The sequence below is a fragment of the Nasonia vitripennis genome, chromosome 5, assembly GCF_009193385.2.
Source record: "Nasonia vitripennis strain AsymCx chromosome 5, Nvit_psr_1.1, whole genome shotgun sequence".
NCBI classification, from domain to species: Eukaryota; Metazoa; Arthropoda; class Insecta; order Hymenoptera; family Pteromalidae; genus Nasonia; species Nasonia vitripennis.
Window position 1 is genome coordinate 21,849,182 of NC_045761.1, and position 21,541 is coordinate 21,870,722.

The window sequence follows — 21,541 nt, forward strand, 5'->3', positions numbered from 1 at the left end:
TCGATCGAGCGGATAATTTTTAATCTATGTATTTGCTCAACTTTGAATTTCTGGGGGAAATGTATTATTATCTCTGAATTTGTTATGCAGATCACAATCAGTTTTGCAAAATTGTGCTTAAAAATCTTCTCAATTATTATGCAGGTCAAACTTATACAAGTTCGTTTAAATATTTAAGTTCTCAAGTTGGCCTTTCACGCCATTTTACACATCGCGTGAGTAATTTGATCAATTCGTTCATACGCATATAACAATGGAAACTTAAACAAGTTTAATATACACATAATCAATTCATCGTTTCCACGCTTATCAAATAATTAAACATAGCGTATATTATTGCCTCTTCAATGTGTCAATATTACGTAGACAAAACGATATAGCCTACCACAACGGGGTGGGTACCCCCGAAAATAATTACACACTGCACGTGGTACAACATCCCATCGTTCGTCCCACCTCCACACATATACACCTCCCACCCCCACCAGTTCCAAACTTCAAAGCCCAAACCTCTTTCTTTTTCTCTTTCTCTTGCCAGTATCTCTCCTTTTTTCTCAATCTTTATCAATTTTACCTCGCGACCGGGCTAAAAGAGTCTCGCTCGCGCGATAAATAATCCTCGAGCCGACTCTCAGGATAATACTCTCTCTCTCTCTCTCTCTCTCTCTCTCTCTCTCTCTCTCTCTCTCTCTCTCTCTTTCTCCTGTGCGTCGCGACGGCTTTGCATCGGCGCCACGTTTGCGCCGTATATGTCGAAAAAAGGTCTCTCCCTCTCTCTCTCTCTCTCTCTCTCTTTCTCGGCCGATGCACGATGGCAAAAGGAGTATAAAGGAAGAAATGGAAAAGAGAACGGCTAACATGGAATGGCCCTTAGCCGGCCACGATAGCCCGCCGCCGCTCTGATGGACTCGTCTGGTCTCTCTCTCTCTCTCTCTCCCTCTCTCTCCGGCTCTTTGGTTGAGCCGACGTCTCTCTCTCTCTCTCTCTCTCTCTGGCTCGCTCGATTTTTAACCCTTCTTTTCTCGGCCAACGCTTCTTTCGCTTGTTTATGCTTTTTCGCGTGTTTTCTATCGGCGAGTCTTTGCTTTATAGTCTTGGGTATATTCGCTGTATGATTGTACTTCGAGGGTAGGAATGATCGACTGCAGGACGAGGTTATGTGCTAGTTCGTTTTATTCATATGTAATCAAACGAAATAAATACATACTAACTCTACTTACACACTGGCATTGTGATGAGACAATTAGAGGAAGTTTCTCCGCGCTATGCGAGCTTCCGAAACCTGATTCAACAAAAGGTATCGGAAGATTACGATAAAGTCAACATATACTGAGCAAACCGGCGAAATCCAGTGGAAAGCAGAAAGTAATACGAGATAAAAACGCGGTAGCCGTTATAAGAAAGAAATAATACATGTCATGAAGCATCGCGTTACGAAATACATCGCCTACAGCCAGTCCTCCTTTATCATATCGCTTCCTTTCTCGGCAATCATAATTGTCGGCGCATTGGTCGTTCCCTTGGTAATCAGTGGCATAATTGACGCGTCTATCACTCGCAAGCCTTCGATGCCGTAGACTCGGAGTCTCGGGTCGACAACCGCTTCGCAATCGCTCTTCGGTCCCATCTTGCAGGTGCCCACTGGATGGTACGACGTCATCGTGTTGGTCTTGGCGACGCACTCGAAATACTCCGAGCTGTTGATGTCCAGGTTCTCGCAACCTGATACAGGTTTCGTCGACCTGACTAGGTTTTTCTCTTTCAGGACTTTCGTGTTCGCGAGCTTACTGACGATATGGGCTCCTGCAACCATGACCTTCACGTCCTCGGGGTGTGTCAGATAGTTGACGTAGATCAGAGGCTTACCCCACAGAGGATCGGCTTTGTTCAACTTCAGAACGCCTCTGCTCTTCGGGGCCGTGAGGGCGGCGTAGATGGTCAAGGTATCGTAGTACGGGTACGGGTAGTAGTTGCAGTCCTCGGAGCTCTTGCACTCGTCGTTTACGTAGAACAAAGAGCCCACCTCGATGTCCGGTACGCCTTCGCGGGTCTCCAGAGGTGTCTGGAAGTAGGCAACCCAGTCAACCGCACCGACGCTGGATAGGGGTCCGTCATGGGTCCTAAGCCACTGGCTGACATCGGACTGCATCTGCATGGGGCTTTTGACGGTGGCCGTCTCGTTCAGATGAATCGTCACCACTGGTGCCATTGTCACGTGGTCGTGAAGGTTGTGCCCCACTGGCAAGTCCTTTATGAGATTAATACCAGCTTCGCGAAGCTCCTCGGCAGGACCTATTCCTGACAGCATCAGAAGCTTGGGCGAGTCGATGGCTCCGGCGGAGAGGATCACCTCCTTCCTGGCGAACACCTGCTTTTTGGTTCCTTCCGCGTTCAGATATTCCACACCCTTGGCTCGTTTCGTCTTCGGATCGATGATGATTCTCGTGACGTGGGATTTGGTTTTGATGGTGAGGTTGCGTCTCCTGCCTCGAATTGGGTCTATGAAAGCTTGATTCGTGCTCTGACGCATTCCGTCTATACTCGACGATTGCATCCTCGATACGCCGATTTGGGTTTCCGAGTTGTAATCCACCTCTTGGAGACCAAGTTCTTTCCAGGCTTCGATCATGATGTCGTTGTTCACGTCGTGGTAGGGAAAATAGTCGACGGAGAGGTATCCGCTGAATCCGTGGCTTTCTTGCGTGTCGGTGGCGATCTAGGCGAAAGTTTCATATGTAATTTAATAAAAAAAAAGCAAAAACTCGAGTGAAATTTATTTTATAACGAGAAAACTCACGGATGGGTCACGCAGGGCCTCGGATTTTTTGAAGTACGGCAAAACGTCATCGTAGCCCCAACCTGGGTTGCCAAGATCTTCCCAGTCGTTGAAATCTTGCTTATTACCTCGAATGTACCACATGAAATTTATTGAGCTAGAACCGCCCATGACTTTTCCACGCGGCCAGTAGCATGAGTTATTTTTCGAGCTTCTGCAAGCCACTGGCTCGGGCTGCGTTTGATATCCATAGTCTATGCTACTTCCGAACAGCAGAGGTATCATTCCTGGTATCTCTGTAATCAAGGGCTGTTCATCCCCTGCTTCTAACAGCAGTACCTGAGGAAATCAGCGTTCGTTTGAAATTCAATAAATTGCAAAACTCTAGAGTTTATATACAAAAAAAATAGACTACTCACCGTCCATTTTTTTATCTCAGTCAATCGATTGGACAAGACACATCCCGCAGATCCAGCACCGACGATGATAAAATCGTACTCGTTCGTTTCTTCCGATATATTGTCGACTTTTGGGGTTGACGATTTGCTGGTGTAGTGAACCAAGAATTGCAAGAAAGTAAGAAAAGCCGACTGACAAGAATAATTCGATGGATCGCTGTTGCAAATAGCTGAGTTATCAGCCGGTAGCCAAGTCATCGTTGGTCCGAGTGACTTCCACTTTTGAAAAGTGGAAAGGAGACGATTACATTCAGAGACTGAGGTGAAAATGCAAAATGGAATTAGTGCAGCGGTCTTATATAGAAAATAATTATCTGTCAAATAACCAGTTGCGGGGCTCGGTTTACTTGAAAGATAAACAAATCTGAAGAGCGCTCATTATCTATGTATAGCTCTATTTAATATTTATCCATTTTATCACACCGTTATTCATTGGCACTTGACATGAACAAAAGTTAATACGTACTATACACATGAATTTTGCAATTCCAGGTGGGCATGTGACTTTCAAAATCCGATGACCGCGAGTGCAAAAAGTGAACTTTCTTGTTGATGTCTCTCCGTTGCTTTTACAGTCAATATTTTTGTCTGCTTTGTCCGAGCGCATGACTCCGCTATATAACAGATGCCGTAATTCGCGAAAAGATACATATACAGGTTTTGCTACTGCACGATTCGTCATAATATACGTGAAAGAAAATTGACGCATACTGCAATTAAAGAATCTAAAAATCTAAAAATCATTTTTTATATTGATTTGGAGCTCTCTTTTTGGAAGAGGCAACTTCATTTCTTATTTCCTCATTCATTATACGTCCGAAGGTATTGCATAAGTAATTGAATTATTCAACAGTAATTAAAATTTTATCAGAGAACAGACGACAACGCGACAATAAAATATTGATGCAGTGCAAACTTTAGGCGATATTATATTAAATAATATGTCCTTAATGGGAGATGAATGAATATCGTATTTATACTATACGATAAGAGATCATTCTCGCAATCGCACAAGTATTTTGCTTAAGAGTCTGAATTGCAAAGTCACATGACTGGGCATATATTACGTATTTTTTTGTAAATAAAATGAATGAAATTCATTCAAATCTACCATAATTTAATGCAACTCACCATTATTCTCAATTATATATTTATAATTGTTAGTTAAGTAGATAATACGAGCACAGCAGACTTGCCTCGTGAAAAAAAAATGCAGTAATTCAAAATAAGTGGTTCAAGATTATTTACATTTGGATTGGAAAAATCCACTGAGCTAACTGATAATGAATGTAACTAAACCCATATACTATGATATGATGTAAAAAGTCCAAGGGAAATCGCTACGATTATGTTGTTACAGTCAGATTTATAATACCTCATCATCGGTGAAGTATAAGTGTGATCACAGAAATAGTTACAAGTCTAAACATGAAGCACACAGTTTATTTTATCTAGAAAATTCAGGGTCGAAATAAATAGAATCGCACAAAATATAGTTACTTTTTGTAATCACTCATATTATTTATTTTTTTCTGACAATCTCTTCCTATACTTCATGCAATAGTATTAAAAATTATATTAACTATATTTCAAATACATTTCAATTAACTTTTCATGTATATATCCAATTATATATAAATATATGTATATAATATAATTACAAAATTGCCCTGACGACAATACTACAACTGACAATAATGATTCGACATATTTTCATCGAATTATAAGCTTCTATGCAGTAAAGCTCACAATTAATTAAGTACCTAATAAAATTTTACAATCAAATTTATGAATTAGTTCAAAACTCAACCCCCTGAATACTAATCGAACCATGGGTAGTCATGCATACACGATGTAATGTAATTACCAATTTAAGAGTCATCGAAAGATTTCAGAAGAAACGAAACTAATTTCCCAGTATATAGAAACAAGAGGTTGAGCTTATTTTATACTTAGAACATCGATTTTCTGTTTAGCATGGCTATAATATATATTACTCTTTGGGGTAATAATATTCAAAAAGAAAAACTACATCCATAAATTACATCTACATAAATCATCTTTGGGACCACGCGATACAAAACTTATTTATTTACATACAGAATATAAGGGCTCTAGGCGAATTCTCATTCAACATAATAATCTTACGTCCAACTTCTGAACTTCATAATGTACTTTTATATAAAAAAAAAAAAATTGAAAACACTACATGCGTTGGTACCACCCGAACGCGCTTCACCGCTTCGCCGTGAGATGGAGACAGTCGCCGGAGATGATCGAGCGGATCGATACTTTCGGTGTCCGGCAAAGCAGAATACAGTCGGTAATGTAGATATCTCAGCGCCGAGCCGCGAAATTACGATGATCTCTCCGCGGCCGTGTGCGCTGCCGTCGTCGACGTTATCACTGATATCAAGTCCCCATTCGGTCGACTAGTTGCTGGTTCTAACGGTGGCACGCTGTGGAGATAAATAAAAAAAAGTTTTGCGTTAAAATCCAAACGATTTATTAAAAAAAATATTCCGAATAAACATGTCATTAGCACAGAGAACGTCACGGCTATATGCGAACATCTATAGTAAAGGCTTATGATGTGTGACTTACGTAAGCGTCGTTTGGCGATTGAGCACAGCGGCGGAAGGTAATGTTAGGGGCGAGTAAGAAGGTAACGGCTGATGCAGCGATATTTGCGCTTCGCTCGCGGTTATGTATTGCTCTTCGACCCCACCGTCCCCACCTCCGTTTTCGTACATGCTCAACTGCACCTTCGACTCCACTGTAATAGCCAAGAGAGAAAAGTTTTTTTGTTGTTTATCAAACCCGAATAATAATCATCATGTGCGGGCGATGAAAAAATTTAAACAAAAGCAGAAAATAAAAATACGCGCCGCGACCCCCCGCTTTATTTTTATTTTAATTTTTTTCTTTTTCATAGAAATAATCCCCTTATCTCGCTATCGCGCGTACACTCGCGGGGCATTTTATTGTATACACACATAGACGCGTATGTAACGCCGATCGAGGAAAAATACCCGAGAGAACGGCTTATCAGAGCCGCGTCTGACCAATCCCTGACCGTCTCTCCGTTAATTCCCACCGCGAGCTTCGAGCAAAGAGTAAACGCCCACTGCACATACAACGCGCACACCTGTATACGAGGCTAATCTCGCGGGAAAATCGAGCTTTCACGCGCGGTCCTTTTTTTTCGTGGAAGCTTTTTATTAAGTTTGCTCAATGTCGGAGGAATCGATATTCCGCTGTGCTAACGACAGGTTTATATTTCATCGGGAGAGGTTTTACCATATGAATTCGCTCACCATCGACTCACCGAGTAGGCTGGACTTGATCTCGGGCTTGTGGATGGCGTTCGACACTCCGTGATTGTTGTTCACGTTCGCGTGATTCTTCGGCTTCCTTTTCCTCGTCTGGATGCCGTCCTTTTTCATGCTCATCGGTCGGTTCACCTGTGTAAACAAAAAGGAGAGATGTTTTTTGTTTTACTAGGAAACAAAAAACAAAAAATGTGTGCAGGTAGCTTTTAGCACATCGACGTATTATTTTTTTCATCGAATCGCTAATCTGTGCTTCTCATCACAAACACAATAATTTCGCGTATCTAAAGACGCGATGTGCCGATAAGAATTCGGACGGCGGCGGACACTGGGATTAAGCGTATAATTGGAACGATTGAAAGCTTCGCGCTCGCGCGCGCACCGGTAAAACAAAGGTTCTCGGAAAGCGACTCGCAGCGCGGTTTTATTTATCGTTAATTATGAGGCATTACATCACTCAATAAAAAGGCCACGAGTCTCTCTTTGACGTTGTATTAATTTTATAGCGACGCCGAGTATAAGTGCGCGAAGGAATTTTATTTGACTACGAATCGCTTGCGGCTGGTGTGTCGTTAAGTAGATTATATGTCTGCAGCTGCATAATTGTTAGGTTTTTTACAAAGATCAAGAATGAGATAAACCAACCAATAATAATTGGATCTGATTTTCAAAATAAGCAAAATGCATTGCACGTGGCTGTGACCAATATAGCGTCATACGTGAAAAGCACGTGTGCCTTATCACCGGGGCTGGATAAGATTACACTGGAAATACTAAAATCACTCCATCGCATCGATGCTCAGAGAGAATATAAGTATTTTCCGTTGATTGTCATTTCGAAATCCCATGATTGCAGAGACGGCCACTGCCGAGCGAGCGACAGAGAGAGAGAGAGAGAGAGAGAGAGAGAGAGAGAGAGAGAGAGAGAGAGAGAGAGAGAGAGAAAAAGTCGATCGAGTGCGTAAACGGTTGAGAAACAGCTCGTGTATATTTATTCAACAATCAGTTCGATCGAAATTCTAGAGACGCGGCGCGCTCAAAAAGCAAACAGCGACCGCGAATGGGCAGGGCAGCGATTCGTGACGAAATTGTTTGTAGGATGCGCCTCTCTTGATATGTCATTGAACGAAACCTTCCCGCGTGTTTGCTCTGTACAAAGCGCGTCGCGAGGAACTTCTGAAATAGATTACAAGCGCCATTGCACTTTACCGCTTAGTCACACGACACACAGACACGAGCGCCTATTGCTAGACATAATGCACGAAAAGACGTCGGTCGTGTCCTCTTATTCATCGGCAAACCTACTGCGTCAAAGTAGTTCCGGAAGTGATTTCCGTCCACTACCAAGTCCTCGGAACCTGAGCCAATTCTGTTTGTCGAATTCTCCCGCACGGCGTAATATACGTACGAGCATAAACGAGCTTGAAAAAAAGAGCCGCGACGACGACGACACGTTCTCGGAACGACTCGACGGAGACATACCCATATAACTGTCGCGATGATGGGGCGGCCCTTGTTTGCGGCTTTTACTGCATTTGTTTTAGGCCCGAGAGCCTCCGCTTTATTGTTCCTCTCACTAACGGGGCTTTGTGCCGCGCGGCTAATTTTTTAGAGACGCTTTTTTCTCTCTCTTTTGTACACAGATGCGCGCGATGGAAAAATTCGTGCGTTTAATTGTTATACTCACGCCGTGAAGTTTGAAGTAGAGCCCGCAGGCGTTGCAGACCGGCTCGCCGTTGTTGTTCCTCCGCCAGAGCGTCGTCGTCGTGGTACTGCAGTTCGCGCACCTCACGCCTAGTCTTCTGCCGCCAGTCTGTAAATCGAGAAGAAAAATAATAATTCAATCTCGATAGCTGCGCTAATTCCCGCGAGATAGCAGCTCTGACGCGAGAAAACGAATTTTTCGTAAGAGAAGTAAGATTCCAAAGATAAATGTAGCCAAGGATCAACGAACACGAAAAAGAGGAGTGCTCTCTCGAGTATAAGGAAACTAGAGCAAACAGCGCAGCTCGGCTCGGGCTGGTGTCACAAAGTTATTGTTTGCTCTCTCTTGGCAACGCTCGAGAGAGATAACGCGAGCTTCTTCTTTCATATTCCGTGCGTCTCACTATTTACGTCTTCCTTTTTGATATCTGCCTCCGGTAAACTCTCTGCAACGGCTCTTTCCCGATGCTGCGTACATACCTCTCCGTGATGAACGCGAAATTTAAAGAGCGTTTTGATTTTTATTAATAATTGAAATTGCGCTTATCGAGGCTCTTTAAACGCGATTGTCTAATCGATGACTGATTATACAGCGGAATCGCGAGTTATAGTTGCGCGAGATGAGAATCGACATGGCAACAGATGAATCAGGGAGATTCTCATCGATTAAGGCGAAAGCTCTCGGTTGCGTAACACGAGAGCGAATTCGCGTGGTAAAGAGAGTTGAGCGAGGCCCGAGATAAATAATAACCTTGCCAGCCGATTTCTCGCCGATAACCGGTAATTGAAAAATCGGGTGTATACACTCGGCTTTATCAGCGGAATCGTCCTTGCCCGCGTCAGTGCCGCGGCCGCATTGAATCACCCGATTTATTTCTCAACCAAAGTGTGAGTAAAAAATTCTATACTCACACTCACCGGTGGTACGGACGTCTTAGGTTTGGCCCTCTGCGTGGGCGGCCTGCTGATGCCGTTTGTCTTGCTGCAGATTCCGCAGGCGTTGCACAAGTAAGTGGTGCCGTCCCTCCTCCACAGTGGAGTCGTATGAGCTCCGCAGTTGACGCACTCCCTGCCGATTTCCGCGCCGGGACCATCGAAGGTGTCCTCGGCACTGGTCAGAATCGGATTGGGCGTCCAGGGCGAGGTGGGCCCGTTGGTGACGTAAGAGCCACCGGAGAACATGATGCTGTTGGGATCGGTAGCAGCGGCCACGGCCGCGGCTGAGATCGGTACCGCTCCGTAGCCCTGCGCGTAGTCGAATCCTGGCGGAGGTGAAGGGCCCGTTGACTGGGCCCAGTACTGGTCGTTCGTCGGCTTGATGAACTGACAACCGCCGGGATAGCCGTTTATCTGTGACGGCGAGGACGGCTGCTCGTATTGGAAAGACGTGCGCATAAGCGACGAGGAAGTGAGGGTCGGGTCCGATTTTATGTACACGTTCGTCGCGTGGTCGATCTGGGCAGTTGTAGAAGAAGAAAAATCGTTGATTTGGGTTTACGTTATACAGGGGGACGATAGGTGACGGTATCGATTTCTATCTGTGCATGACTCACTCGGTGAATTCGAAACAGGTACCGCACTGATTTTTATGTGACAGCGATAACGCGCGTATAAAGTTACTCACCTCGCCGCCTCTCGCTTGACTAGATATAGGACAAAGAACGATCTCCGGGTGCTTGTGGTAGCCGTAACTCGTCGGTACTTGCTGGAACGCCTCGGTGGTGATGTACTGGGTGGTGTAAGGTACCGCTGGGGTCGGCGCTAGAGGAACCGTCTCCAGAGTGGTGTACGTGCTGGACTGCTTGAGGTTCTCCGCGGCGACGCTGACCTCGGCGCTGTACTTGATGCTGGCACCGTCGGTATAGGCGACCAGGTGTTGCTGCTGCTGCTGTCCTGACCTGATGACGTCGAGCGGCGGAGAGTAGTTCTGACCTGGAGAGCTGAGCTGTTGGTTGCCGGGTGTCTGGGAGACCAGGGACTGGGCCTCGTAGGTCTCCGAAGCAACGGGTGAGGTCTGGTAACGCTGCTGGTGTTGCTGTGGGTCTTGTGGGACCTGGTCGTGGGGACTGTAACGTTGAGGGGGAACTGACTGGCGTTGTTGTTGCTGCTGCTGCTGCTGGTGCTCTTGGACGGCGATGACGTGAGCGTCTCGGGCTCGAAGCTGACTCTCGCTGTAGGCCACGTACGTCACGCCGTCGACCTCTACGCGATCCGGCGCTGGCGTCTCGTACCTGGTAAGGTAGATGACATTTTGTGTGGTGAGTCTGTCTATTGCTGCGCATTTATCATTACTAGAAAAGCAATTGAGTGGGACGGTATGCGAATTTTAGTATTAATTTTCCTGTCGGAGGTCGTTGGACGGCGGACATGAAATGGAATCAGTGTACGAGCGCTCTGAACTCCGAAACGTGTGAATTATTTTCCACATCAGGACTCAGAATGCACTAAAAAACCACATAAAAATCCAAACTCACCTAGTCCTCTCCTCAACGTTCAAAGTGATGGTCCCCTCGGTAGTCTCAGCCCCGTCGACCTGCATCTCTTGTCCATTACTCGTCGCGTAGATCACGTGCTGCTGTTGCTTCTGCTCGACGACTCTCTGCTGGTCATCGGGACTGTGTTCATGGGACATCTGTATGCGGTACTGCTGCTGATGTGGCTCCTCCGTGTACGGCGGCGGTGGCTCCTGGTTCTCCTGTTTTATGGACCTCGACTGCTGCTGCTGCTGTTGGACAATGTGCTGCTGCTGCTGCTGCTGCAGGTCAGTTTGTCCATTCTCGGGTGAATTCGGCGCGGATTCGACGCGAGTCTCGATTATACCAGTCGCGGTGATGGTTCGCACGTGCCGACGGCTGGTTATCACACTTCGCGGGCTTTCCACGGGCGATTGCTGCTGCGGCTCCTGATGGGGCGAGCCTTCCTCCTGCTGATGGTTCTCCCACTCGAGCTTCACGTCTTGCTTCTGTAGGTTTTCCTTCATCGTGTCCTGGAATTGGAAAAACTGGGACTTTACTTTTTTGGGGGCTCCGGATTGATGGATGAAAAGTTGAGTATCGCATTCAGATCCTAATCGCTGCGGTAATTGCTATATTTTTACATCGATCGATAACGATTTGTGCAATAAAGATCGAAGCCATTTTTCAGAAATACCCACAGCTACGTGTCTGCCGCGGACGTCAAGAGTCTAGAGAGAATCGAGGCAAGTAGGACAGGAACAAAGACTCGCACCGCACTTATGACATCAAAGGATCTCGGAAGGAGTCATCGCGTCGTTTTCCGGACGTTCGACGCAATAACGCGCGCGCGTGTATAGCCAATTCGGCATTGGCCCCCGTCATTGTTGCGAAACTATTGTTCGCGAAAGACGAGCCTACTTTACGATTTCGTCTTCTATTTCCTCGTCGTCATCGTCGTTTGAAGGAAACCGATCGAAACTGGATATTTACCTTCTCGCCGCGATAAAGACTTATAAAATACACGGAGCGAATCGGTAGCCCTCGGCCGCGTCACGATCGCACATATTTACGAAAAGTCCTCTATATCTGCACTACATATCGCAGCGCGCCGTATACTTTCGCTGCGATGCGCGCGTTCAAGTCCTCTGTTTGAAGAGCGACGCGTCTCGCTCTTGCTGTCGCATTAGTCACTGTCCGATGTACAGCGGAGACTTTATGCTGCGCCGAGACGTCGTTTACCGATACGAAAGAATGTCGTATATGAAATTCGCGAGATTTTTAAACATCGACCCGCCAAATTCTAAGGACCTAACGTCGCCCATAATCGTCCCATTAAGAATAGCGATACGTGGTGAACGGCACGCGACACACGTTAAACGCATCGGCTCTCGCGTGACGGCAAAGCGAGCCGACACACCTCGTCCGTCTCGAGAAAAATGTGAGAGATCTATTTGCTCTCCTCGCGCGCGAGCGCGAGCGCTCGTCACTTCCGCTCGGCAATGTCAAGTTTCGACTTCCGCCGCCGCCGTTAGAGAATCGCCTCTCTCGACTCTCTTTCTGTACAATGGAATTTCCTTCCCTTTGTTTTCCCTTTCTAATACGCGTACCTATAACACCTATGTACATTTTTCGGTCCTCGAGCTGCTCTTCTTCTTTTCGAGAGGCTCTTGGATATGATATGTGTGTCTAGAATTTTGGGGCTTTGAGAGAATACACCGTTGAGATAAAGGCTTGAACTTGTGAGATTATAGTTTCGAATCACGATTCTCATAATATTATTATCAACGTTGATAACATTATAGCCGCGATTGCCATACGATTAAGTATATTCTATATCGTAGATAATATGCATTTTATCGCGTGTTCGTATACACCTCTATGTTTATACGCTCGCACTCGCAGCTGATCCTTTCCGAATTCACGATTTATTTACGAAAAAAAGAACTCGACTCTCCAATAGTATAAATTTTACTCCGAAGTCTCTCTCTACCGTCGAAAAAAGGTCCAGAGGGACTCGCGCGCGTAAACAATACACCTACACATACAGACTCTTTATACACGCTTAGAAGAACAAAACGGCGATCCCGGTTTTTTTTCGAAAGTCGAATACTTTTTATGTTCAAATGTATATGAGCTCTAAACGTCTCGCGTCAATGGGACACACACGTGGAGCTTATTAATGCACCGCCGCCCGGGCCCTCGCGAGTATCACATTGTTCTCGCATTCCTTTTTTTCGGAGGAAGAAGAAGAAGAAGAAGCAGTTCGTCAATGAAATTTCGGTGCTAGCGGTATACGCTTATGTAAAGCAGACAGACACACACTAATTTACACACTTTCGGGAGGAAGAATCGGATTGTCGCGGCATTTATGTGCGCCTCGGGAGACTTTTTTTTAATATTGTCGCGCATTATTGTGTGAAATGAAAATATAGCTGCACTTTAGCGATTTTAGAAGAGAGAAAAATTACCTCGATCGGTGTCAGCCTCATCGAACAGGCCTATGTCGACTCCTTTCTAGCGATATCAAACTATATCTCAACCGTCGCTTATATTATCACACAGATCGGCAAGGATCGTCTCTGCCGATTTTTCTCCGCACTCGATATACCGCAGCCAAAGTACAGAGACGAAATTTAAAAAAAATCGTCAGTCTCGCGCCATGAAGAAGCAGCAGAAGTACAGACAGTCGGCGGCGGAGCGTCGAAGTGCCGGCTTCGGAGCACGAATTCAAACTGAAGAAAAATAGCCGCCGCAAGGGGCAGATAAGAGGCTCGCCGCGTGGAGGTGGAAAAATGGCAGAGCCTATACCTGCGCCTCGGTATACACAGCGCGAGGCGCTGCAGCTGAGCGGAGAGAGAGAGAGAGAGAGAGAGAGAGAGAGAGAGAGAGAGAGAGAGAGAGAGAGAGAGAGAGAGAAACGAGGAGAGAAAAACAAAGTGTGTGTGATAGGAGAGAAGACAACAAGAAAGAGAGAGAGAGAGAGAGAGAGAGAGAGAGAGAGAGAGAGAGAGAGAGAGAGAGGGAGATGATGATGATGGTGATGTGTCCGGCCTGGAACGTCCCCTCGATGCTTATTGGTCAGTCGGCGTTTTCCACTCGGTTTTGTTGCTGCCTGTATTATGCGACGAATGATTTTTTTTTCCTTCTTTTTTAGGAGAGGCGTCTAGACGCACCGATGCGGTTAATTGGGACGATTGAGCAAGAGGCGGAGGGTATCGGAGAGAGATGGATTTTTGTGAGTATAGTTTCAGAGACTGGTGCGGAGCTCGTTATAACTGCAGGTATATATGGCTTATATAGCAGCCAATAAAGAGTTATCTGCGTTAAATCAGTTTGCGGGGATTCTGCGGCTGGGATTAGTCTCGTTTTGCATTGTCTGTATTTTTATTTTGCTTATACAGCTGCTAATAAACTCTAGCGTATAATCGGGCAGCTATAATCTTCATTGTTGCAGACTATATTTTCAAGGCATGAGTGTCAAATCGAATGTCTGCAGTAACGCGAGGTCAGACTCGACGAGCGAATTTGCAGCTTAAGCGTTAACAAAAAGCACAAGGAAAAACTTTTACACGTCTTCACTGCTAAGTTAATAATATCCAGTCGCTCGAGGCAGCGTATTTTCCGCAAACACCAGCTTATACAAAAATCTTCAAACGTTATAACTTCAAACATGCGCTAAGCTCGTCGGCGATCGCAATCGCGTCAAAATCTCTCTTACTTCGACTTCGCACCACGCGTTTTTTCCAATTAACCCTTATCGCCGCTCGCAATCAAACCCGACTATGAAAAAAAAAAAAAAAATACGTACACGTACACGTCGCACACCTGCGAGCACTGAAAAATCCAAACAGCGGAAAAAGCGCGCGCGGCGCGTTCGAAAATAAAATCCTCGCCTTCTGCACTTCGATTTTCACCTACACACACATACATACACCGCGACGAGGGGATAAGAGAGAGATAGAAAGAGAAGAAGCGTAAAATATAAAATCGCCGTGCGGCTCGTGATTGACACAAGCTGGGCGAGCGCGCGGGGCTGCGGGGGGAGAAGCGTTGTTTGCACGCGTTGATAAGATTTAAGCGCGCGCCGGGAAGAGAGAGAGAGAGAGAGAGAGAGAGAGAGAGAGAGAGATAAGGGAAGGCGAGCTATATATGTCATCCGGTGCCATCGTGTCGCAGCAATGTAATGCAGTCGCTGTACGCGGGGGACGCCATTTTGCCTCTCGCGCTCTAATAATGCGTGTAATGCGGCTGTATGTGCCGAGAGAGAGAGAGAGAGAGAGAGAGAGAGAGAGAGAGAGAGAGAGAGAGAAGAGCGTATGTGTGCGAGGGGTTTATGAGTGCGCCGCGTTTGCTCTCTCGTGGCTTTTTTCGGAGGTGCAACGCACGCGGCTTATTTATAGGTGTTTATAAGTAGGTTTGTTTTAATATTTTTTTTAGATAGAGATTTTGAAGGATAGGATCGTTGCTCGATTGTTGATGGGAGGAAAAACGTTTTATGGAGCAAAGGGTGTACTAAATTTCATGAGGAAAAAATCGATCGCTTGCGAGTGGATTCTTGCAAAATCTCATGAAAAACCTTCAAAAGTCTTATGCAACAACAATAAGTTTATTAAAAATCAATCCTATACACATTTTTCTACAATGTTGTACACAATAAAAAATATCGCCATACTATCAGTCTACAAAGGGTCGAGCGCCCCGTGCGCGCCAAAAACAGGGCTATGACTCACCCCTCGCAACGGACGCGCACACGCGCGCGGCTCAATAATAGAGCGGTGTACGAGCCTCGTCCTCGCTCTAACGCGCAAACAGGAGCCTCCCCGCAGTTAGCGAAGTGTCGAATCCCGGAGCCGTAGGGCGTGAATCAGCTCACGCGCGTGCGTCATGACTCGATGTTTGCGCTACCGACGCCCCGCCGCAGGGGACTCCGTTTTACTTGTGCCGACTGGATATTCTATGGGGTATTGTGGTGTTGACCGGTCGCTGACGATTTATACTTGTTTGCGCCTTTTCACCGGCGTGAATGGCGTTAGAAAGTTTTTGGAGATAAGGTAGTTGCACGGAGCGCTTATGACTCGTTTGATAATTGCGCGCGCTGTTTGCGACGTTGACGGAAAATTAGTGGAGATCTCTGTGGTTTTTGATTTTTTCGATGGAAAATTAGGTAATTTGGATTTTTGCAGTTATATATGAGGACGTGAAAATTATAAATTCAAATTTTTTATCGTTTCAATAGAAAAATCAGGCCTGAGAAGCGCCGAAAAAATGTATTAAAATTAACTGCGTTCATTTTTATTTGACTAAAATTATATTTTCACGCGACGATTTTCCGATAAAACTATAAAATTTATTTTTCAAGTTACAATCCGATACGTCAACAAACCCCTATACATGCCCCCAAAACTTCGTGCATACACCGCGTCTTAGCTCGCACTCATCTTCAGTGGCTCTCTTTTTTATCAGAGAAATGTATAAGAAAACCAACACGAAGCTCACCCACACAGCCAAAAAAAATTCTCACGTATCGTCTCGGCTCGTCTCAATCAATAAATCCGGTATCCACTATCTCTCTCTCAGGTGTTTGTAAAACGGCTCTTGTCTCTCCGTCGAGTTTCTATATCCCAAAATACATGCATATAGCGTACACACACGGGGGCACGATACTTTGGACGTCGTCGAAAAAAATCTACCTGATTCCTGTGCAGTCTACTTCTTCGAGTTATCTGTCGCGTCTCTACGGCTCTGTGAGAAAATCGTAATCGCGCCGGCTCGATAAGTTTGTGTACATATACGGGAGGACGTTTTTCCAGATCTATGTGTGCGCGTTGTATCTGAGAAAATTGAAAAAAATTGTAAATTTTATTCACGCGACGAAAGAACAGCCGCGCGAATGCGAAATTCGTGTTCGTCGTACGAGCTGTGTAATCTCTGCACAGTCTTGAGATAACTCATCTTGTTTTATTTTTTTATTGTATGTATAAATATAGAAAATCGATTTTGGCGGTGACAGAGACGTATTGGCGCGTTATCGATGAAGTATTTAGAATTCAAAGTACGTTTATGGCTCCGATGGATATCTCTAGTCTACATCTACGACATACTGACCGACAAACTCTAAAAAGCGCAAAACCTATTCACTACAACTTTCAGCCTGAAAAATTTCAAATTAATTCCAACCTCATACAGCTCTAGTATCTCCAGGGAATCAACACCGGCTACAATGTACGCGATCGATAACCTCCGATATCGGCACTAATCGCGATAACACCACAACGTCGACAACACGCTCTTCCTCACCCCATCGAACGCAGCCCAATCCCACCCTCGCATATCTCTCCTCCTAAAAATAAAAAAATAAAACGAAAAGCCTCGAGAAAGCGGATCAGCGACCTGCGGAATATACAATCGAGCGAGATATGGGCACAGGTGTTTCGTTCGCGCGCGACGACGACGCGCCGATTCCGACGAGCTCTCTCTCTCTCTCTCTCTCTCTCTCTCTCTCTCTCTCTCTCTCTCTCTCTCTCGTGTATATGTGTCGGAGGGGCGCGACTCGCCGCCGAAGAATTACTCTTACTCCCGCTGTCAAAATAAACGGCACTATCGCGATTTATCTCGTTTCCCATGATAATAAGAGATAAAACTGCATCATTACATTAGCTATTATCAGCTAAAATGATAATTTCCAGTCGCTGGTACACCCGACCAGACCAGCCGCGAGCACCAGCAGTCAGCGCTTGCGGCGAGTCGTGGATGGGGCTGTGCTACCGCTGCTGCTGATTTTTTTCCTTAAAGTATATTGTACAGATTAGCTATAGGTGTGATTCGTCGAGGGATAGGAATGTGCGGATTATTTTAGTGTCGGCCGAGTGCTCCTGGAAGTGTTGTTTTATATATTTTTGCGACGGCTTACGTATATCGAGTGCCGAGAGAGAGAGAGAGAGAGAGAGAGAGAGAGAGAGAGAGAGAGACGTGTGAACGATCAGCTTTTAATTGCTGGACTTTGAACTGAGGAAGTGTACACACACATCACGTGCCACGTACTCGACGATTTTATGTAATTAAAGAAATTCAGTCTCGACGGCTCTGTGAAGTGTTCAATCGCTGGAAATAAAAAGTGCTCTTCTTATATCCGATATTATTTATTTTACTGGAAATTCAACCTGTTCTCTCTTCAAAATCTAGAGCATCGTTTCTTTGCATCGGAATATATTTTAGTGGAAGCATGAGTCACTATCGACGCGTATATTTTTCTCTATACAATAAACGGCTCGATCGCATATTATATTTTTAATAATAAATTCCCAACTTAATCCTTAAACGATGAACAAAGAGCACCAAGTGCATTCATCATTCGCGCGTATAATAAAAATACGCGCGCGCGCGCGGCAGATCTTAAGCGCTTAACCTTCGAACAACTTTGAAATGTTATCCTTATTGTTTGCAGCGTACGTAAGTACACCAACGATCGCGTTCCGCTTAAAATAAAGCCGATTTTTCCGAATCTTGCACAAGAGTTGCTCTATCCACACGCTGAGACTCGTCGAAAAAAACTAAAATGAAAAAATCATAGACACACGAGTGCAGGAGGAAAATCGCGCAATAAAACGCGGGCGTTCCGCGAACGCTTGTTCGCGCCGCGGGGCGGCATTTTTCGAATAGCGCTCATTGGGTTGTCGCGACGGCGGCAATGGCGTCTTTTTAAAAAGTTCCTCTCTCTCGAGTGCCGTACTTGCGTCATCGCTTGAATCAGTAAATCCCGTGCGCCATCTTATCACCCACACACGTATGCCCCGATCGTCGCTCTCTGTATATGTGTGTGTGTGTGTAATAGAGATGTAGGCGCAGATAAGGTGAAGCAGAAATATTTTTCGATGCTATCGTCGACGTGACGGACGCTGCGCCGATATCTTGAGATTATATCGATCGGCCGATCGATCGAAAACACGATCGGACGTTTTATATAAATATGCGTGTGCTGGTATAGGTATAGGGTTATACGTATCGTTGCGTAATTACCGCGTGAGCCGGCGATGCGCCTCGCGCGGCTTTTTATATGAGGTTACAATGTAAAATTCCATGATTGAGCCGCCGCTGCGACAAGAGATCGGGAATAAATATTGATTTATGTGCGCACCGCCGCCGCGAACGATATTTGCGTGACGATTTTATTTTCCTGTGTACCACTTATATTACGCGAGAATCGATGAAGAAAATTTTAACGGAATTTATTTAGCTTTACTAGACTTGGAAGCTTGACTCACACGAACGAAAAGCGAAACAAAAAAAAATGTAACACATAGCTGAGTCATACCAGAGCACTTACTCCAGAAATCCAGCTCCGCTTCAAGTTCAGAGAGCATTTTTCTTAAAGCACACGTCAAACACGCGCATATTGCCTGTTTGCGCAAGAAGAGCTGCGCAAGTGTCGCGAGCATTGAAAAGTTTACGATGTAAGTCCCCCCACGTGCGTCTGTGTGCGCTGCGGCTGCGATTCGAGAAAAAAGAATTTTATTGTGCCCACAATAGAGGGTTTCTCTCTTTCTCGAATCTATGCATCACTCGCGCGCGGCTTAGAGAGCGCTTATTGCGAAAATTTACAAGCGGATTTTTTTTTCAAAGTTACTGCTCCGCAGGGCAATTCGCCTTATGGAGAACTGAGAGCAAGAGAGAGCAAACAGATAATTCAGTTCGTCATCGTGTACGTGCCTGTTCGTGTCGTCGTACTCTCGGCCGAAAAAAAGTTTAAGGGAAGGTCGACGATTTTTTTTTCTTTATAATCTCTGCAGAATATTTCGATGCCAGCGTGCAGAGTTTGCGGCGATGACTACCAGCATCGGAATGATTTACGCATCCGACTAATGGAGAAATTCATAAGAGACATGCGGGCCGAGAAGAAAATCTAATAGCTCGAAAGATTCTTACGCGGTTCGATCGGAACGAAGTCGAATCAACCGAAACTCGGCTACGCGCGTGTATTCGTTTCTCCTGAAAAGTCTGCGCGCTTATTTGCTTTAGAGAACTGCTTCCAAGCGAGCGATTATTGCACGTAAATACGAGTCCAAGGACATTAATGAATTATTTAAAGAATTATATACCGATTCCGTTCCGCATACGACGTTCGCATTCGATTTTCCTAGCGGTTGCAGAAAAAAGCTCTCGCCGCGGCGGCGTCATATCGATCTCTTTCCCCCGAGCAAACGCTCGCCGTTATCGTCTAACGACTTAATTTTCATTATCTACTACGTATTGTAATCTGCACCTACGATTCCCTAATCATTAATAAAACATTTTATCAAGCAGCCCGCAGGCATCAGTGTATCTCCCGACGCTCGGATCGCGAGAGCCGAAAAACGACCGTCGTCGGCGCATGTAGAGGATCGTGAATAGTTTTTCGCGCGACTTTGTGCAGTGTGAAACGTTTTTATCTCTATTCCAGTCGTGCGTGATTTATTCGAGAGGAAATCCCTCGGAGGAGGCAGAGTATAACGATGGAGAAATTTCGTTCGAACTGTATGTACGTAGCTGTAGAGAGAGAGAGAGAGAGAGAGAGTTGAAATCGGTTGGGTCTTGTGTGCATTGGAGAGCGATTTGTTGTCTATGAATTTTATATGCAAAGTATATACAATAAAACGATACGATGTGAACAAGCTTGCTCGATTTTTTCATTACCTTCTCTGAAAATTCATCGTTACGATCGTTCTCGATTTCTAATAAAGATCGGTATACACGAGGCGCGAGAACACACAGGTGGGACGAAATTTCACGCGGCGCGACTCTTTCTCCTCGTTTTCATTAATATTCGCGCGCTCGCGAGTGTGTAGTGTTTGGACATTTAAACAAACAGCGCACGCAGCCTAATATGAGTTTTTTTCCGTCGTACATGCACGACAGAGCTTCGCGACGGGTATATGTATATAAGTTTCGTCGTGGCTCGATTTTCGGCTCGCAACCGCCTGCACGAAAAGACACCTGTGTTTTTCACGAATGATTGTGACCCGGGCCTACTGCATATATATGCTCAGCTTCCAGCTTAAATATTCCGGCTGAATAACGCTTTGTTCGCCGTGTGCGTCGAGAGCGCTCTCTCTCTCTCTCTCTTTCTCTCTATCTCTCTCTCTCTCTCTCTCTCTCTCTCTCTCTCTCTCTCTCTCTCTCTCTCGCTCGCTTGTCTGTGTGTACTTTGGAAGTAGAAATTCGAGTAGCGCGATGTAGTCTCGTGGATTATTTCAGTATGCGAGAAATCGGTTAACCTAATAAAACGATAGGAGTACGTGAAATAGCGGCGAACACGTGGAGACGACGATATCGAATTTAGCGACAGCAAAAAAAATATCGTCTTTGAAAGTCACGCTAAAAGTTCCGGTCCTAGTGCAAAGATCGGTAAGCCGAAAGCCGATTTCGATAGCAGACGTGGACTTACCTTGAGCTTCTATTGCGGCTGTCCTTTCCCAGGCTTGTCTCTCAGCGATCGGTTGTAAATCGGCAAATCCTAGACGACGAGATTACAGCGATTCCCGTCGCGGCCAGGGCTATGCGGAGAGAGCTTTCGGGTACCGACGACGAACGCACGTATGTGTGGGCGCACTGCGATGCTTGACACAGGTGCGCGCCGGTACCCGATAGACAGAGAGAGAGAGAGAGAGAGAGAGAGAGAGAGAGAGAGAGAGAGAGAGAGAGAGAGAGAGAGAGAGAGAGACAGACAGAGAGAGAGAGAGACAGAGAGGAGGAAGACACCCACGCCGTCTAGCGCCAGGCGTCGAAACGAGAGCATCAGCCGGGAATAATAATTGTGCACACACCCGTGTGTGGTATCGC

General features: G+C 45.6%; 2 protein-coding genes across 22 annotated transcripts; both read right to left on the reverse strand.

Annotated features, from left to right (window-relative positions):
• Nucleotides 1-1,216: 1,216 nt before the first annotated feature.
• On the reverse strand, nt 1,217-3,468 carry LOC100124023 (glucose dehydrogenase [FAD, quinone]-like). Its single transcript, XM_001607786.3, has 3 exons — nt 3,196-3,468; nt 2,798-3,115; nt 1,217-2,716 (listed from the first exon to the last, which is right to left on the reverse strand). The coding sequence occupies exons 1-3, from the start codon at nt 3,430-3,432 to the stop codon at nt 1,448-1,450; spliced, it is 1,824 nt and encodes a 607-aa protein (XP_001607836.1). The 5' UTR covers nt 3,433-3,468; the 3' UTR covers nt 1,217-1,447.
• A 1,262-nt stretch (nt 3,469-4,730) lies between these two features.
• On the reverse strand, nt 4,731-21,312 carry LOC100124020 (putative mediator of RNA polymerase II transcription subunit 12). Of its 21 annotated transcripts, none has more exons than XM_032600218.1 (8): nt 21,147-21,309; nt 10,745-11,256; nt 9,895-10,501; nt 9,183-9,725; nt 8,254-8,379; nt 6,563-6,698; nt 5,839-6,010; nt 4,731-5,693 (listed from the first exon to the last, which is right to left on the reverse strand). In XM_032600218.1, the coding sequence occupies exons 2-8, from the start codon at nt 11,248-11,250 to the stop codon at nt 5,591-5,593; spliced, it is 2,193 nt and encodes a 730-aa protein (XP_032456109.1). In that variant the 5' UTR covers nt 11,251-11,256; nt 21,147-21,309; the 3' UTR covers nt 4,731-5,590. The 21 variants fall into 21 exon arrangements, 20 of the variants coding, with proteins under 20 accessions (XP_032456109.1, XP_032456108.1, XP_032456107.1 ...); XM_032600217.1 differs by lacking the exon at nt 21,147-21,309 and adding an exon at nt 13,195-13,467 and having other exon boundaries at nt 9,189-9,725; XM_032600216.1 differs by lacking the exon at nt 21,147-21,309 and adding an exon at nt 13,195-13,467.
• Between the last annotated feature and the right edge of the window lie 229 nt (nt 21,313-21,541).

Coding starts and splice junctions, on each gene's coding strand:
- LOC100124020 (XM_031931109.2), bottom strand. CDS start 13,215: ATGAGGCTGACACCGATCGAG. Junction 6,699..8,253: donor TCTACTTCAAACTTCACGGC/GTGAGTATAACA, acceptor TTGTTTACACAG/GTGAACCGACCGATGAGCAT. Junction 6,011..6,562: donor GATCAAGTCCAGCCTACTCG/GTGAGTCGATGG, acceptor TGGCTATTACAG/TGGAGTCGAAGGTGCAGTTG.
- LOC100124023 (XM_001607786.3), bottom strand. CDS start 3,432: ATGACTTGGCTACCGGCTGATAACTCAGCTATTTGCAACAGCGATCCA. Junction 3,116..3,195: donor CTGAGATAAAAAAATGGACG/GTGAGTAGTCTA, acceptor TGATTTCCTCAG/GTACTGCTGTTAGAAGCAGG. Junction 2,717..2,797: donor AGGCCCTGCGTGACCCATCC/GTGAGTTTTCTC, acceptor ACTTTCGCCTAG/ATCGCCACCGACACGCAAGA.